Below are 18,114 nucleotides of genomic sequence, written 5' to 3'. Positions count from 1 at the left end.
AAGTCATCCTGGCAGTGACAGTCCTGACAGCTGGACCAAGCAGTCACCAAGATAACACATGAACTAAGTCCACATTTGGAGCAATTTTCTGTCAATTAAATCCTCTGAGAATCCAGATCTAATCTCATCAGTACCAACGAGGACCACGATTCAATTATTGCATAATGAACCAGTGATATTATTTCGTTATGGGCCGGATCTAAGAGTCTTTTGCTGCATGGTGAGCTGTTCCAGAGCAGAATTAAAGGAATAATAACATTCAGGTTTCAGTGAAATCAGCATTAATCAACCAACTTTAACAGGAAACACAGCGAGAAGAAGCAGAGTAGAGAGTGAAGAGCACAGACCTGGAAGTGGAGGATGATGGTCCAGATGAGGCCTAACGTCAGTTTGGGGTTGCCGTCAGTGATGTCATCATTCCTAATGTTCACAAGTTTGACCTGGGATGTAAAAACAGAGTGGATGTTGTTAACTTTAATACATTTTTCATGCCACAGACATCTAGATGATAGAGAGACGGACGAGGAAACACCCAAGACGTCCACTGGAGATCTAGATTGTTATGGGAACCTTTCATTTTTAAAGTCCTGCTCCTGTGGTTTGTATGATCCAGGTGTATGCTACATCTCTTTTATACATACAGTCGCGGAACACATTATTAGACCACCCCTTGTTTTCTTCCAATTTCTTGTTCATTTTATTGCCTGGTACAACTGGTACATTTGTTTGGACAAATATAACGATAACAACAAAAATAGCTCTTAAGAGGTTAATTTCAGAGCTGATATCTAGCCATTTTCCATGTTTTCTTGATACTAACAAAATCCCTTCAGTTCTTACATCAATATCTATGGCATTCAGTGACGTGCAGTGGGGTTCATGGCTGGGGAGGCACTGACTCTTTCAGAGCCAGATCTACAAATATATGGTGGCCTGAGAACAGTGGCGGCTGCTCGTCTTTCAGACAGGGGAAGCTCATTGTCAGCTTACATTAAAAAAAAAAAAAAAAAAAATTGTCAAGTTATTTAAACATACATTCGGCCCTCCGTTCCTTTTTAAGAAAATGGTCAGTGACCTTATCGTACCAAGTAGACGTCTTTTCCAGGGACTGGACCAGTGTCCTCTCTGCTTAGATTGCCTTGGCCCAGTGTGTTGTGGGTGTAAGACTTCAGCCTTTTTAAACTACAGATGCTCCTTTCACTCCGACCTAGCCGACAGTATGATTGATTTAACTATCTACAAAACAATATTAAACTCGAACAAGAAATGATTAAATTATGTAACCAAAACAAGAAAATGCTGAAATTATGTCAAATTGAAACAAGGAAGTACAATGAGTGTTTTATTTACAGTGCAAGAAATGAACGAGTAATTTCGTAGTGGTTTCTCTGATTTCACAGCAGAATGTGCGACGGTATTAAACTGAACTGTGTCAGTGAAGGAGCAGATCTGAAAATAGCTGTCAATCAAACGGGATTCAGCCTTTCGACTGATCCTCCAATCAGCACGTGGGATTCTGGCGTCCAGCTCGGCTGAGCTCCGCCCACAGCCCCATTCACCCCCAGAGACGTCCGGCGTCCGGGGGCGGGACAACATCGTGGCATTTATCCAATTACTGTCCAGTTCTGAGGCAATGAAAACAACTGTTCCACTCAGTCCCACTGAAGCCCACAGACGCCCGCAGTCTACGGACAAATGCACTGGGCAGAGATCGAATGAAAAAACAGCGCAACGGGAATGTATGAGAAGTGAACAACATCGCGTCCGTTGATTTGTGATAAAGCTGATTCTGAACGAACTCGTCTTTGAGATGAACGTGTTCTAACACATTTGTGGTCAATGAAATGTCAACACAACCGAACATATTTAACCATTTAATTTTCGTAATTTGAGGGGAAGCCGGGCTTCCCTTGCAGTCTATGAGAAATCGCCACTGCCTGAGAAACTGGAATAGAGAGAGTGAGCAAAAGGAATGGCCTGGGTATATGGGCTCTGCATCAAGTCAGCATAGGTAGACTGGCAGGAACTCAACAGGAAACCTTCAAAAAGAGCCATTTCAAACTAAAAATAAAAAAAAGTTTATGGTCTTACCTTTATTTGTACATGAAATGTAATCCTCCATTTTTGATGAGGTGAATTAAAGTGTATAAAAAAGAACAAAGAAGATTATAAGCGCATGAATCTGTGGACTCACTGGCGCCATCTATCATGAGGCAGGGGTACTGTTTGCCTCCCCTGGTGACTTTTTCACTGCGGTTTTCTGATTAATCTGCGAGCCTAAACACATTACAGAAATACATTCCATATGTTATGCAGATTATGGAAGGATAGAGCATATAATCAGAGTGTTTGAAAGCATTTTAACTGCGATATACAGAGGGACAGCGACACAATATTTTCAGCAGAGTTCATGAGGGGAGGAGACAGTTCTGCGGGAGGCACAGCACAGCGCTGCCTCCTCCCTGTATTTGAACGGAGCATGCGGAAATTCTGCTATTCTAATTGACAAAAAAAAAAAAAAAAATAATAATAATAATAATAATAATAATATTGGATTCGAACGGAAAATGAGTTTATAGGACATACCAACTGAAAACTATCAACATTTATTATATTTTATGGTTAAGTATTTTTTTCTTTTCAAGAATGACAAGGGAGGCTCTGCCTCCCCTGCCTCCTCTGACTGCACGTCACTGATGGCATTGTACAGACAAAAACAGTGCTTTTAGACATTCCATGTTTTCTTTTCTGTCTGTTTAGTCACATGATACACACAGGAGTTAGTACTTGATTGCATAACCATTGTTTTTGATGACTTTTGATGGTGTGATAATTTTTTCCCCAACAGTAGGTCCAAAAAACTCAAAGATGAAAAATTTTCAACATGCCAGAGACCACCAGTTGAAGGCCCAGGATTTAAATAATTATAATTTAAGACTGTAAAATATTACCCTCTATAAATATTTTCCAATAAACAGTAGTTTGACTTGATGAGTTTTAGATGAAGATAATTTGGCATCTTAAGATAAGATAAGATAAGATACGATAAGATATTAGTCAAATGATGTCATATCTTTGAGATTCATGTTCGATATAATTACATTTTTCAACCTAATATAATAATATATTCCCCCAAACTGACGCTAAAATTAGCCCCACATTAGTAACCATTACACCTGATTGGACCAGTGACATGGAAAAAGTACATCCAGTTTCCATTTCTGCATATAAAGCATGAAAAATGACTCTCTGACTCCATTGCCAATTACCAGTACGAGGCTCTGCGAGACCTTGTTAAGTCTTGTGCCTCTGGCGAAGCCTCGCCACCCATGCCGTATAATTAGATCTGCACTGAAACTGCGACAAGATTCAGACGAAGAAAAGGTTGGTACACTATTACTGTTGTCTCCAAGAAACAAAGCAAAAGAGACGAGAGATGCGGTTTCAGAAAGACGGGGACTGAGAGTGGTAGAACAGGAGGAGGGGGAGGTAACCCGAGTCTGTGGAATCACTGTAGTTTAAGTGGGATTAATCTGAAGTAATGGCAGCAGGAACTTGACATCAGAACAAAGACAGAGAAGAGTAGAGTGTGGTGGAGTTACTAAGTCATGGTTGGTTACCGCAAACAATGCAGCTCTATGCAGCAGCAGCAGAGGGTCAATCTGACACAAGAACCAGCCCCAGATAAAGAACTATGTGGAATCAGGTCTTTGCCTTGGACTTCTGCTAACTGGACAGGACTATAAATAACTATCTGGAACTTCTAAGGTGTTCATAAGCCCCTCTTTAACACCAGGAATGTTTGGAGAAGTTCACATAAATGATCCCACCAAAACATGTGGGAATGTGAGAGGCCTTTATCCTTAAATAAAGACTGAGTGAGCAGTAGAAATGTGTAACACTGAGCAAATACTAATAAAAAAAATTACATTAAAGGAAATAAGACACGTGGCTGTACAGTGAAATCATAGTTAAGAACACAGAAAAATTACAAATAACACATTATCAGCCTCTTACAGTCACTTAACAATGTGTTAATATAATAGAATCCAGGTGATTTTGGTTGTAAAAGATATATCATCCTCAAAATATTCACAGTCAACATCTCGTAACAGGAGAACCTGCCCAGAATTTAAGATATTTTAAGAGATGTTAATGATTGAGTGAAAGTGCCAAACCTTTGTTGTGTAACAAGACCCAACTGTGGGTTTGTAAACGTACAGCTGTAGTCAGGGTTTCTACAGTTGCGGAAAAAATTATTAGACCACCCTTTGTTTTCTTCAATTTCTTGTTCATTTTAATGCCTGGTACAACTAAAGGCACATTTGTTTGGACAAATATAATGATAACAAAAAAAATAGCTCATAGTAGTTCAATTTCAGAGCTGATATCTATCCATTTTCCATGGTTTTCTTGACAATAACCAAAATCACTTCAGTTCTTACATCAATATCTATTGCATTGTACTGACAAAAACAGTGCTTTTCGGCATTCCATGTTTTCTTTTGTGTCTGTTTTAGTCACATGAGACACACAGGAGTTAGTACTGGATTGCATAACCTTGGTTGTTGATGACTTTTGACGGTCTAATCATTTTTTCTGCGACAGTATACGTTTCTCCAGATTAATATTTCGAAGCATTTCCGGCCCTATTTGGCTCCAGAATATGAACAGCTGAAGGTTAAAAGTATAAATAAATGAGTTTGACTGTTAACATTTATAGTATCTTAGCTTAGCTTCCGGTTGCATATGCAAATCAGTTATCATGAAACTCAGACAGGTTTATTGCATGGCATTTTATTCAAGCTGCTGCGCTAAAGGAATGCTGCGTTATTCTGTTTTTGGGGATGCTTGTACAATTATTCAGCAAGAATTTAGAAAAGAGACCTGGAGTCTAGGGACTTTGTTTCATATGCTGTTAGATGGACTAAAACACAACTCACTGCTTCAAAAGCCAAGAGAAAGACCGATCAGTTTATCTTTAGAAATACATACAGTTGGGGAAAAATAATTAGACCATCAAAAGTAATCAAAAACAATGGTTATGCAATCAAGTACTAACGCCTGTGTGTATCATGTGACTAAAACAGACAGAAAAGAAAACATGGAATGCCTAAAAGCACTGTTTTTGGCAGTACAATGCCATAGCTATCGATGTAAGAACTGAAGTGGTTTTGGTTATTATCAAGAAAACCATGTACCTTTAGTTGTACCAGGCATTAAAATGAACATGAAATTGAAGAACACAAGGGGTGGTCTAATAATTTTTTTCCACGACTGTACAACACAATTAAAAATATAGGGGTTTTACATTCTAGAAAATGACAGGGAATAGTCTGGAAACACAAAGATTGTTGATAATTCTAAGCATAAATGTATAAATCCAGTCTATACACTTTAGTTAAGTTATATGTTGTGTTGTTTTGTGTTTATATTCGTACCTGTCTCTGTTTGAGGAAGTCCAGCGCTATTTGGACATTCTGTAGTCGATGAAATCTCATCCGCCCCTTTTCTCTGGGCTGGAAATTAAGAAAAAAGGGGAAAAAAAAGCATGAGTTCATTCAGCATTTTTACTTCAAAGCCTTCTGAGCGACACAAATGCAAACAGCAGCAGTGTGAGCAAAAAGCTGTTTCAATCCACAGTGCATGAAATGATCCTCCAGGGGGCGCTGTCTTCAACAGGAGCTGTTAAAGACAGGCCAAAACTGTGACTCAAACCATGCTGCTTTAGAATGAGAGATTACAACTGCACTTCAAACAGTGTTGGACTTTTGTGGATTTGTCATAGACTTAAAAAAAAAAAAAAAAAAAAAAAAAAAAGACATAAATCCAGCTCAGGGTTTATAGAGAACAGACAGAAACACACACATTAAATATAAAACACACTGTAAGAATTATGAGTTAAGTGTAGGATGCAGACTGTGATCACACTGTGACGGAAAAGAGAAGGATTAATCATCACTTCAATAGGAGAGGAAAGGAAATAAGAGAGAAGGAAACAAGAGGAGAGAGGAGGAAACAAGTGGAGAAGAAACAAGAGGAAAGATAAAAAGTGGAGAGGAAAGGAAACGAGAAAAGGAAACAAGAAGCGAGGAAAGTATTTGTTGCTATATACTGTATTACTGACTGCACGCCGTTTCATTGTGTTGATCTTGTTCACTTGCTGAACTGATGAATATGCTGACAGTAGTATTAATTAACCAGATAAAAAAAATAGATATCTTAAAACGTCTTTTATCCAACCAGAATAAAACAAATCTTTTATTCTGTTTGTCTCCACATTATTTATATTAAGTGACATTTCACAGCTACAGTTTTGATTCAATTTGACTTAATTACCCTTGAATATATAAGATGTATGTAGTAGATTTGTTAACAATAACTGCATAATTAGGTTTGCCTTTATTTTAACAAAATCTTAAAAGGTTTATTTCAGTTTTAGTTCTTTTTTTGTTTTTTTAAATGATACTGTTACCTAATAACTAAACTACAATGCACTGATTTATGCCTAAACATGAAATATTCTCAGTTAAATACGCAAAGTAGACCCTAAATACACATTACAATACAATACAATGAATAGAAATTATATAAGACAGGTACAGAGTTCACTTTGTGAGTAATTTTTTCATTATTATTTTATTCCAATGATTTATTCAGCTTTAAAAAATGCAACTAGCTTTAAATATAATGATATATAAGCATTATTTTATTGTGCACGATGCATGCCAAACAGCAGTATAGCACCATTGGGTGAAAACCTCATAGTTTTACAACAACATTAATAATATAATACAATAATTACAACCTAAAAACCCTCTGTGTCTGACTAATGGTTGAACAAACTCAGCCATGATGTTTTCACCCAACAGAAATGACGTGTGTCGTACAGTCAGACAGCGTTATCCGCCGTACGGTGTCAAGTTCAGCCCAGGTTGATTAGAAATCAGTGGCACAGCACTCTCATGCAGCCTCGCAGCTCCACCTATAGGACAGAGGCTAAAGCTGCAGGGTCAAAGGTCACAGAGGTGAGAGGGTGAGTGGTGGGCAGAGGGGTTGCTGTGGCTCGAACATACTCCCTGAGCTCCTTCCTCCTCCTCATCCTCAACTCCGAGCAAGATGAGAGGGGGGGCCCGCGAGGCGTATGCCCTTTTCAATGGAGGGCCGCTCTTCTGTTGCTATGGTAACAGAAGGAAGGACATGGGAAATGGGACAGAAAGAAGAGATGTAGTGTGAGAAATGGTGACTACGTAGGACAGAATGAGGGAGAGCGGGGCCAGAGGTAACTGTTAAACCGGGTCTTTGTCCGTCACAGATCTGAAGTGACGGAGGTGAGGCTGTGTGTGTGTGATTTGTGCGGTCGTGTGTTTATGCGTCTGTGTACGTGGATAGAGTCAGCGGTCCGTTTCTGTTAGCCGACCTGCCTGCTGCCCAACCAGCCTGTGTCACATTGAGCCTCGTCTGTCCGTCAGCATTAGGACTAAGACTCTTACATCATCCCACTGAGCTGTGTCAGGCCACCGGGGCTCAAACTTCTGCAGGAGTTACTTACTTAGTTGTGCTGATGATGGAAAATGTCAGGTTTAACTTTCACATTAACTGCACGTCAGCCTGGGGCCGCTTTCATAAAGGTGTCTCAGACTGGTCTACAGGTTCAGACCAGTCTTAATGCTGATCCTTCTCAATCTGGCAAGTTTGACAGTTTGACAAAAATGAGACTGGCTGATGGTTACAACCTCACTAATCAGTGGTTCTACCTGACAAAGGGATAAAAACATTAACCTGTGGTTGGTTTGTGGTTTAATAAAAGGCTGTCAGTTGTTTAGATAAAAGAAATTAACCTGAGTCTGTTTGAAGGCTTTCATTAAATCTTCAACACTGACACATTAAGCCGGTAGGTAAAAATTTTCAGCTGCAGTGAAGTGAACTACAGTGAAAAAAATCTGAATCTTACCAAGTGTATTTTTCTCATTTCGAGTCAAAATATCTCATCACACTTAAAATAAGACATAATCACCTAAAGAGTAACTTTTCAGTGAGATATAAGAACTTATTTTTAGACAATAGAGCTAGAAAATTTTATTTCAAGAAATCTCACCAAAATCATTTTCATTTGCGCTATTGGCAGAATTTTTTTGCTTGAATTAAGCAAAAAAGATCTTGAAATAAGCAACAAAAAAAAAATCTGCCAATGGAACAAGTGAAAATTATCTTGGTAAGATTTCTTGAAATAGGATTTTCAAGCTCTATTGTCTAAAAATAAGTTCTTATATCTCACTGAAAAGTTACTCTTTAGGTGATTATGTCTTATTTTAAGTGTGATGAGATATTTTGACCACAAATGAGAAAAATACACTTGGTAAAATTTAGATTTTTTCCAGTGTAATAAGGTTTAAAGCAGAGGCAGAGTCTGCCATGTTTTTTAGTTCAGAACAAAAAGTCTTGAGTTGTGTTCCATTGTTGAATTCCCTGCTGTCATTTGTCATTGTTGTTCCAAATCTTAGGAAAATTCAGGCAAACTTGGTGACACTGACCCTTTTTTCTGCTTTATTAGTGTATGGATATAGTACATATTTACTTCCATTTCCTGTAGATTTGTTCATATAGAAATATTGTAATTCTGCATTATTAGTGTGTTCTATTTATATTACTAATGGCTTATCTCTTCATGCTTACTTTTTTTTTTGCTGGTGTTTTTTCAGTAGTGTTTTTGTACACAACTGAACAATTGTGACCAAGTAATTTCCCTAGCGGATCAATAAAGTTTGTTTACATCCATGTCTAAAGGCTTTAAATGGCTGCTTTAGGTTTCTATACCACCCACAATGCTTTGCAGTTTCACATTTTGCACATATCCCTGGTTTGGTGACGTCAATATATGGTTGAAGAAGGATGTGAAAGGTGCTTCAGTTAATACAAAATGTCAACATAGCGGTACAAACCATAAATTTGACATAAACACTATAGTTCTAGGCTAATATTACTTTTTTTTTAAATTTTAAATTCCAACATCAGTGCCAACTCTTTTGCTACTTGTGTTGATGTGTGGTTTAATGGAACTTCTTAATAGTTGTGGTTGTGTTTTATATTATTTGTAGATTGTTTTATGGTCTATAGACAGCAGTACAGTCCAAATCTACATGTTGTGGTCCATCCATGATCATTCCATTTATCCATTTATGTGCATGACATAGTCTGTGTCAGTATATGTTACCAGAAGTTGAGGAGAAGTCAAAAATTGGACTTGAATGCAGCTTCGATTCACACAGAAGTCACAGTAAAATAGCTGCTCTTAAGCCACTCCAGAAGAAAGTGACTTTGTGCAACATGTAAAAGTCAGGAAAAACAATTAGAGGGCGCTGTTTTCATATTTATAGGTACATGTTTATGCAAAATGAGTGTATATCCTAAAAACCATCCTAACAAAATCCCACATAAAACAGTCATTATGTGTATTCATTTGGAGAAAATTAAGTGTGAATAAAAAAGCACAATGATAATGTTCAGAAATCGATATTTTGGTTTTGAGTGACCCAGATTTTCAGTCATGACTTTCGTGCATCATGGTATTTTCTCAGATTACTGACAGCTGCTTCATTCACCCTCCTCTTCATCATAATCCAGAGGTTTTTGAATAAATCCAGGTCTGGGAATGCAGAGTCATCGCTTGCAGATGTAGATGTTTGTGACCTCTAAACCACAGTAGAGGTCTGTCTTTGTGAAACAGGCCCCTAGAGGCCAGAGTTACCTTCTAATGTCTTTACTGACTGAGCATTTCTACTTTATTCTGAATCAGGATGACAAAAAAAACATAACAGGTTGATAGTAAGTGTGTGTGCAGATGTGTGTTAAAATCCATACCAGGGTGACTCCGGAGAGGACTTCGAGTAAGGAAATCAAGTTGTGTCCATCCCTCAGATCCTCGTACAGGTCTGTGATGTGTTTTCTCACCTGAGAGAGGAAGAAGAGGAGGGGGAGGAGGAGAAGTGGAAGGGATTGATAATGAATAAGGAGATCAGGGGAAAGGGAAAAGAGAGAAAAAACAAAGAGAAAAGTTAATTCCACTCATATCAACTGTGTGTTGACTCAACACTGTTGACATCTGTCAGGCTGATTCCCTGCAGCGGACAGGCGTTTCCATGCCAACAGAGATGAAGCACCAGCTGTGGCCTCAGTCTGTGTTGCCATGACATTGCCCCCAACGACAGGCAGGACGGGAATGGGTCGTAACTAGTGGCGACGGCTGACATGGTGACTCAGCAGCCGGGCCGAGGCGTACAATCAGCATCAATGGTGTTGAAAGTAGGACACAATGAGATAAACAGACAGACAGACTTCATACTGAACTGTGAGGAAACAGTACAACAACCAGTGTAGACTGGGAAAAGAGATCCATCTGTCTGTCATATTTTTGATTGTGGCTTATTTAATTAATGTTCCTCAATATTTATTATGAAAAATGTTGCTTCTGCATCCTTTGTAAAAAAAACAAAAACAAACATATTTTTTATTCTGACAACTGAATATTATGTTACTTGTTCGTACACAGTTAATTACAAAATACATACATAAAAGATATGTTAAATTTAATACATGATGTTCCCAGAAAGGTACAGTGCTATAAAGAAATACAGTCAAATAAATGTTGAACTACAGTTGCGGAAAAAATTATTAGACCAACAAAAGTCATCAAAAACAATCATTAGGCAATCAAGTACTAACTCCTGTGTGTATCATGTGACTAAAACAAACAGAAAAGAAAACATGGAATGTCTAAAAGCACTGTTTTTGTCAGTACAACGCCATAGCTATTGATGTAAGAACTGAAGTGATTTTGGTTATTATCAAGAAAACATGGAAAATGGATAGATATCAGCCCTGAAACTAAACTCTTATCTTGTTGTTATCATTATATTTGTCCAAACAAATGTACCTTTAGTTGTACCAGGCATTAACATGAACAAGAAAATGAAGAAAACAAGGGGTGGTCTAATATTTTTTTCCATGACTGTATATGTTGCTAGGATAGGTCATATGATGCATTGTAGTCATGCGGCACATTTTAAACTTTAAAATGAGTGGGTGAGCAGATGTGTGCTTCCAAACTCTCTGACACTATATAATGATACGAAAACAACTCTTTTAATGTGTTTGTGTTGTCTTTGAATCAGTATCACTATAACTTCTTGCTTTTTACTGTGAGGAGTCTACTGTAAGCACAAAGTGGTTTTCCTTAGGTACAAAAACAGGTATTTCAAAATAGGTACAACACAAGTTTATAATAATAGTTAATTTTTTTTTAGTTTTTCTTTAGCTTTTCATCCATTAAGCCTGATTTATAGTTCTTTATGCTGCAGATGCCATGAGACAACCTTTCTTCACTAAAAAACAGCAGAAGGGTTGTACAATAACATACTATATATTTTCTTTGTTTTAATGAAGAACACCAAGTTATACCATTTTACATAGTTTGTTCATATATTTTCTTTTTTTTTTCCAATTAAAAAAAAAAAAAACAAACATCATAAATAGGAGGATACTGCAAAATCTGCACAATCATCTGGACAACCAAGGACAGACGTCCCCCTGCATTACAGTCATTTTCCAGTTTCACGCTGCACCTGCACCAACACAAAGTTTTGCTGCAGTCCTGGCCCCAGGACAAGAACCCGCACTACCACCAGTGACCAGAAGAGGGCGAGACAGCCACATGAGGAGGTCTGCACTCAGTGGAGTCATGAAAAATTAAAGAAGAGTAGATACAATGCAACTTCAGATGTGCTGTTTCTGTTAAAGGCAGCATAAAGTTCCCCATAAATCTGATCCTAGACATGAGGTGATTTCACATCCCTCTGTTTGTCCTCTGTCAACTCTCACCTCACAGTAACTTTCTATTTTCTCATCCTCGTCGTCTGTTTCTTTATAGAAGGTTGAGATCAGCTGCTTTAGTGAGAAGCTGAAACAAGTGTTAATGAGATGTCAGGAATGAATGCGGTTTTCAGCACTGACTGGAAATGAGGAGTTGTTTGTGTCTCTATTGTGTGTCAGAGCTCAGCATGTAGATCCACGTTAACCTGAATGAGTGGTCCTCAGTTCTCCTCTAGAACAGTTTACTGGAAGCCCCCCCCCCCCATTATCTGACAAGGACAAACCACCTAGAAATGCTACTGCCACATTTCCAGTTGATTATCTGGAAAGAGAAGAAGTGCTTTTCACATCCCAACATGACAAATGTGCAACAAATTCTCAAGAATATGAGTAATATGACCATAAAACAAAAGGCACCTGAGAACACTGATTAATTGACAGATACTGTGTAATGACTGTCCGCCATTTCCTGTTAGTTAGAGCACCTGATTCAGCTGAATTTGGCAACATGTTTTTTTGTTTTTTCCCACAGTTACACATGTAGGCCTATGTACATCATATTAAGACTAGGGGATAAAACTATGTTAATTAACATGATATAATGTGACATCATATAGCAATATTAACGTCATTATACAGTGTGATCATTTTCTTTGGAGATCACTGTCAGTGATTATTTTCTATTGCAGTGATTTACCTAATTTTACTCATGCTTACTGATGTTAACATGTTACCATTACAGTTCTGCAATCCAATCAAAGACACAAGTAAATACAGGAAATAGATGTATAGTATTAAAAAACACACAGGCAATTATGGACTTGTGATGCATTGGATATATGTGTCTGTATGCATATTACTGTTCACTGAAATGTGTGTATGCTCAATATGTAATGTGCATACTGATATTATTATCAATGTTTTATTTTATTCACCGTAGATCTTATTGAGGGTGGAAGGAGGGGGGTTAGAAGGGTTTTTTGTTTGTTTTGAGTGTTATATTATTGTTTATGATCGCATGTTAATTAAAATGGAGAATCAATGAAATATATTAAAAAAAAAAAAAAAAAAAAACCCACACACACAGAAGTCAGAACTAAATGACTTTGACACAAGAAACAAGAAGCAGCCCAAACAATATGAGACATTTGATGTTTGTTGAATGAAACCTGGAGTAAACCACTGGAAGATCAGTGCAGTTAATCTCATATTGACTAAGATTTCAAGCCATGTTAAGTGCAAAAGGAAGGCTGCACAAAATACATGTCACTTCCTGTACATTTGGTTGCATCTTGATATAGAAAATGATAAATTAATATGTACGGTCATTATATCTTTACTAAGTTAAACAGCACTGCATTAAAAACAGGTATTCCAACACATGCCTGAAAACTAGAGTTAATGTGACAGACCCCCCCCCCCAATGTGGAAGAGCAAAGGGAGTCAAATTAAATTACTGAACACAGGAGTTGTGAGGGCCTGCATCTGTATCCACCTATGGGAAGAATTAGAATGAAGACAAAAATAGAAAATAGATTGTTCAGGACTCGATCGATTCTTTTGGTGCTTAATACAGACTCAGTATCATATTTATTTTGGATTAAACGTGATCCGATCTGATTCTGCAAAGATATAAAAGAATGATTGAAATTATAATGAATACTGCCATCCAGATGAAGTCTGTATTGTTTTTACTTCATCTGTGTCTGACAGAGAAAGAACTCAAAGGAAGACGGACATTTTTCAGGATGGATGGATTCAAGTTGAAGGTGGACAGGTGAACTATACATGGAGAGGTGGTTCTATCTAGTATGTATATTCTAAACTCTCACCAGCGGGGAAAGCCTGGTACCAGAACACATTTAGGACCAAAACCACCAACGAATCAACTCTATGTATCCACAGACTGTATCAGTCACTGAACAAAGTATAAAGATCACTGTTTACACACATCTGTATTATGGTATCATCAAGTTTTCTTTCTTCAACTAAAACTCATAGACGCTTATTTTAAGACAAAATAACACTGCGTCTTATAATCGTTACATGTATCAGCTGAAACTTTACATTATAGCTCTGTTAGCTTAGCTCTGTTATCTTAGCTCTGTTTTTAGACTGAAAACAGCCACAGTAAAACCACTAATCACCTCTGTTTTCTGTTCAGTTTGTGTTGTCAGTAGCTGAACTAAAGATTCGGTTGAATCCACCAAACAAGGTCAGAATTGTCACAGTTTAGTCTGAACTGTGGATCAACGAACGGCAACTTAGCAAAGATAATAACATCCCATAACAGCTTTATACCTTCATAAACCTCAGAACTAAACTCATGCATGTAGAAGAAACGCTGACATTTCAGCATCACACTCCATTCTTTTCATTTACCGCTGAGTCCAGTCTGGCTTCTATTTTTATCACGTCTTTTCTTTGACTCTAAGAGTTGTTTCTTTGTGGTTCTCATCCCACCTGGTCACTTTCTGATGCTTTGCTCAAAGGTCCTGTGCTGTTAGTTTTCCTCAGTATGGGAGACTGATAGATTGACTCATCACTCCCTCTAGTGCAGGGGTGTCAAACTCATTTCTTTCAGGGGCCTCATTCAGCCCAAATGGATCTCAAGTGGGCTGGACCACTAAAGTAATAGCATCATAACCTATAAATAATGACTTTTTCTCTTTGTTTTAGTGCAATAAAAAACAATAAAATTATGAAAATATTCAACTTTACAAACTATCCTTTAACAAAAAACGTGAATAACCTGAAAAAACTGAAATTTGTAAGAAAAATAAGTGCAGTTTTAACAATATTATGCCTCAACTTATTATTTATACATGTACATAACACACAATGCAACACAAACATGTAGTAACAGGCAGAATATTGGTAGAAGTTTGGAGTTTGGAACTAAAACAAGAACAATTTCTCATTTAATTTCTCAGTTGCCTGGGTTATTGTTCTTAGTTCTTCAAGGTTCAACTGGACTGCTTTTGCTTCGAAAGAGAAAAACTGGTCCAGTTGAACCTAGAAAAATGGAGCTGTTACTATTTATAGGTTATTATGCAATTATTTTACTTTAGATCACATTGGTCTGTATGTGGAACCTGAACTAAAATGACACCCTTGATTGTTAATATCTTCAGTGTAATTTTTGCACTTCATCCCGTGGGCCAGATTGGACCTTTTGACAGGCCGGTTTTGGCCCCCGGGCTGCATGTTTGAGATCCCTGCTCTAGTGGTTACATAAATCCCCCCACCCACCGCTGGAAATAAACCCAGTTCATATCGCTACAATCCAATTCATCGGCATCTTTGGCAGAACTTCACAGCTCTTTCCTCTAAACACGACCAGTCCCTCCTACAGATGCATTCCAGCTTCAGTCTTTCATCACTACAGTGCAATATGAGATGAGGGAAATGTCACAGTGCCCCAAAATGTGAAGACCTGACTCGTAGAAACAATGTCTTGGCTTCAGAAATACAAGATGTTTGGTAGTTTACAAGACCTGTAGCACTAATTATGAAAACCACTGTATCAAACATTTATTGACATGTGTGAATTACTGTAAATCTAAGCTGCTACGTTGCATTTTTCTCAACAGTTTGACTCTACAAACAGACAAACAGACTACATATGGTTGGACATGTCCCCAAATAGGGGTGTGTATTGGCAAGAATCTGGCGATACGATACAAATCACAATACTAGGGTCACAATACGATATACCATGATATGTCGTGATACTGTTAATAAGGCAATTTTTTGTTTGTTTCTTTTTTTTTTAAAGATTATTTCCTGGAAGGATTGAATTACACCAGAAATGTGTATAAATACTAAACATATTTTTTATTTCAGAACAGGATCTAATGCTATATCACAACATTTTTCTAATTCTCCTAGTTTCCAAAGGAACTACCATCTGCCTCTCAGACAGTAAAAAGTTCTTTTGGGATGCTTCAAATGGCCATTATTTAATAAAACAGTGTTAAATAACAATAAATAAGATAGAAACAATAAAGAAACCCAAAAAACAAAAATGAACTTCCACAATATCTGCATTTGAATAAATACCTAAAAATATTGATACAGTCCTTTTTAAATCGATACAGTATTGTGAAATGAAATACCGTGATATATTGCAGAACCGATATTTTCTAACACCCCTGTCCCCAAAGAGCTCCACTGACATCTCCACCTGAGTTCTTAATCCACAGCTACCGGATTTATCCTCATTGTGTCAACAGTCTGCTGGGTCAAAGTGTGTCAGTGCATGCCAGCAGGTCACTGTTTGTATTGGCTCATATTTGCACTGTACATATATACACAAACCAGTTAACACCCTGTCCACCTGAGCAGCAGAAGCAAACCACAATGACACACATGAACACAGAGCAAACAAGACACAAGGAGCCCATGATGTCACCTCCAAGGAAGCCGAGAACACACAACAGTCTGTCTGCGACGGAATGGCACCGACACTTTCTCTGAGCCTGTTCAGCCTTATTCATTCAGTTTCTTAATCTTTACCTGGATTTTCATTTTAGTTTCACTTGAATTTTCTGTTGGTCTCCGAATCCCAGCTGAGTGGGTGGAGGTGTACAGAGTCAACACACAGTTATTTCATCCAAACCACTACTCACGTCAATAGTGTTGATTCTCAGTGAAATATTACATCATTGGGAAATCTTCTACCAATAGTAGGACATATTTAAACAGACATTTTTCTTCTCTTTCTTTCTTTCCTCTCCAGGGAAAAGTTATAATAGGTTTGGATTTTTCATTATAGATACATTTTATTTAGTTTTGACTTTTTTTTCTCTAATTCAGTTAGTTTTCATTGGTTTTTAGTGTAGGTTTGCTAGTTCTACTAGTTTTCGTTTTTTTCTAAATGCTTGGTTTTAGTATTAGTTTTTTCATATTTTTTTATCTTCCTCGCCGTCGTATTCAAAGAAATCCCATACAGGACTCTGCTGCTTTCTCCCAACTTTAGTCTCCATGTTGCCAGGTAGAGTGGGGACGAGAAGATGACTCTAAACTACAAGTGACGAGAAGTGATGGACCGTGAAGTGCCTAGCAAAATAAATTGATTTCATTTCAATTCGACATTGACAAAGACAAAAACAAAGGGAATTTTATCCATAATTTTTATGTTTTAGTTCATTTCCTAAGCACACAATACAGTTTCAGTTACTTATCGTATTTTCTTTTAATTATAGTTTTTATTTATTTCAGTTAACAAAAATATTTTTTCCAATTCTAATTTTTGTCATTTTGTTAGTTTTCGTTTACAATAATAACCTTGCTTCAGGGTTCTCCAATACTGTCAGTGGGCTTAGATGGTGCATTTTGCTTTAAGCTTTGTGGAGTCTGGATGACCTTTTGTGAGATTTCTTTGTTGCATTTGTGATTAAAAATATATATACAAATTAGCATTATTACAAACCAGTCTTATCAATGAGCACAAAAACTTGCACCAAAAACATCCAAACAGCTTAAAAACAAAACTTGCTTCAGTTCACTGTGGACTATTTCCTGTTTTAGTTGATGCTCTTCATTCCTATAGTGGTTTGGATGCTAAACCTAAACCTTATAACAGCAGGAAAAGTCCACGTTCCTGTTTTGGATCTGACTTTACACTTGAACATGCTTCTATTCTATTCTGTGTCTTGTTGCAACAGAAAAGGTGTTAGACTGGTCTAAAGTTAGGTTTTAGGTTGCCTGATCTAATGTGAAAAATGTAAAGAGATTCAGAAAAACAAACCTTAGCTTAGACCAGACACTATCAGATGTTAATACAGAACTAAGATCCTCAAGGTTGAACTAACCAGTAATTATAACTGACAATAACAATAATAATAATTAGTGGTGTGTTGATAAATATAGAAATGGGATGAGAATACATTTTTACAAAGTGCAATAACTGATAGAAGTGCTTTATCTTAGTGTTTACCACCTAAGTGTCATTATTTACGCCAGGTTACGGTACAAACAAATAAATAAATAAATAAATAAATAAATAAATAAATAAATGCTGTATTTTGCAAGTAAACTGTTGAAAATCTTCTCTGCTGGAGTGACCTGATCTAAGTGATATAAAGTGATTTTTTTTTTGTCATTTACAATCCAGAATTCTAACAAATCAGTCCCACCAACATTACTGAACAGCTTTATGCAACAGATATGTTTAGACATGTATATGAATGAAGTCTGACTTATTTAGATCTGAGCTTTACAGTCTGTCTTTGTGAAACCGGC

At 37.2% G+C, this 18,114-nt stretch overlaps 1 protein-coding gene across 1 annotated transcript in view; it reads right to left on the bottom strand.

Annotated features, from left to right (window-relative positions):
* Positions 1–18,114, bottom strand: part of macf1a (microtubule actin crosslinking factor 1a) — a 377,887-nt gene that overhangs the window by 192,439 nt on the left and 167,334 nt on the right. The window contains 4 exon segments of the mRNA XM_030146682.1: positions 348–440; positions 5,442–5,519; positions 7,077–7,178; positions 9,862–9,951. Coding sequence (XP_030002542.1) covers positions 348–440; positions 5,442–5,519; positions 7,077–7,178; positions 9,862–9,951 — 363 coding nt within the window.

The sequence above is a fragment of the Sphaeramia orbicularis genome, chromosome 11, assembly GCF_902148855.1.
Source record: "Sphaeramia orbicularis chromosome 11, fSphaOr1.1, whole genome shotgun sequence".
Classification (NCBI taxonomy): domain Eukaryota; kingdom Metazoa; phylum Chordata; class Actinopteri; order Kurtiformes; family Apogonidae; genus Sphaeramia; species Sphaeramia orbicularis.
Note: the sequence above shows the minus strand (reverse complement) of the source record. Positions and strands in the feature narration are given on the sequence as shown.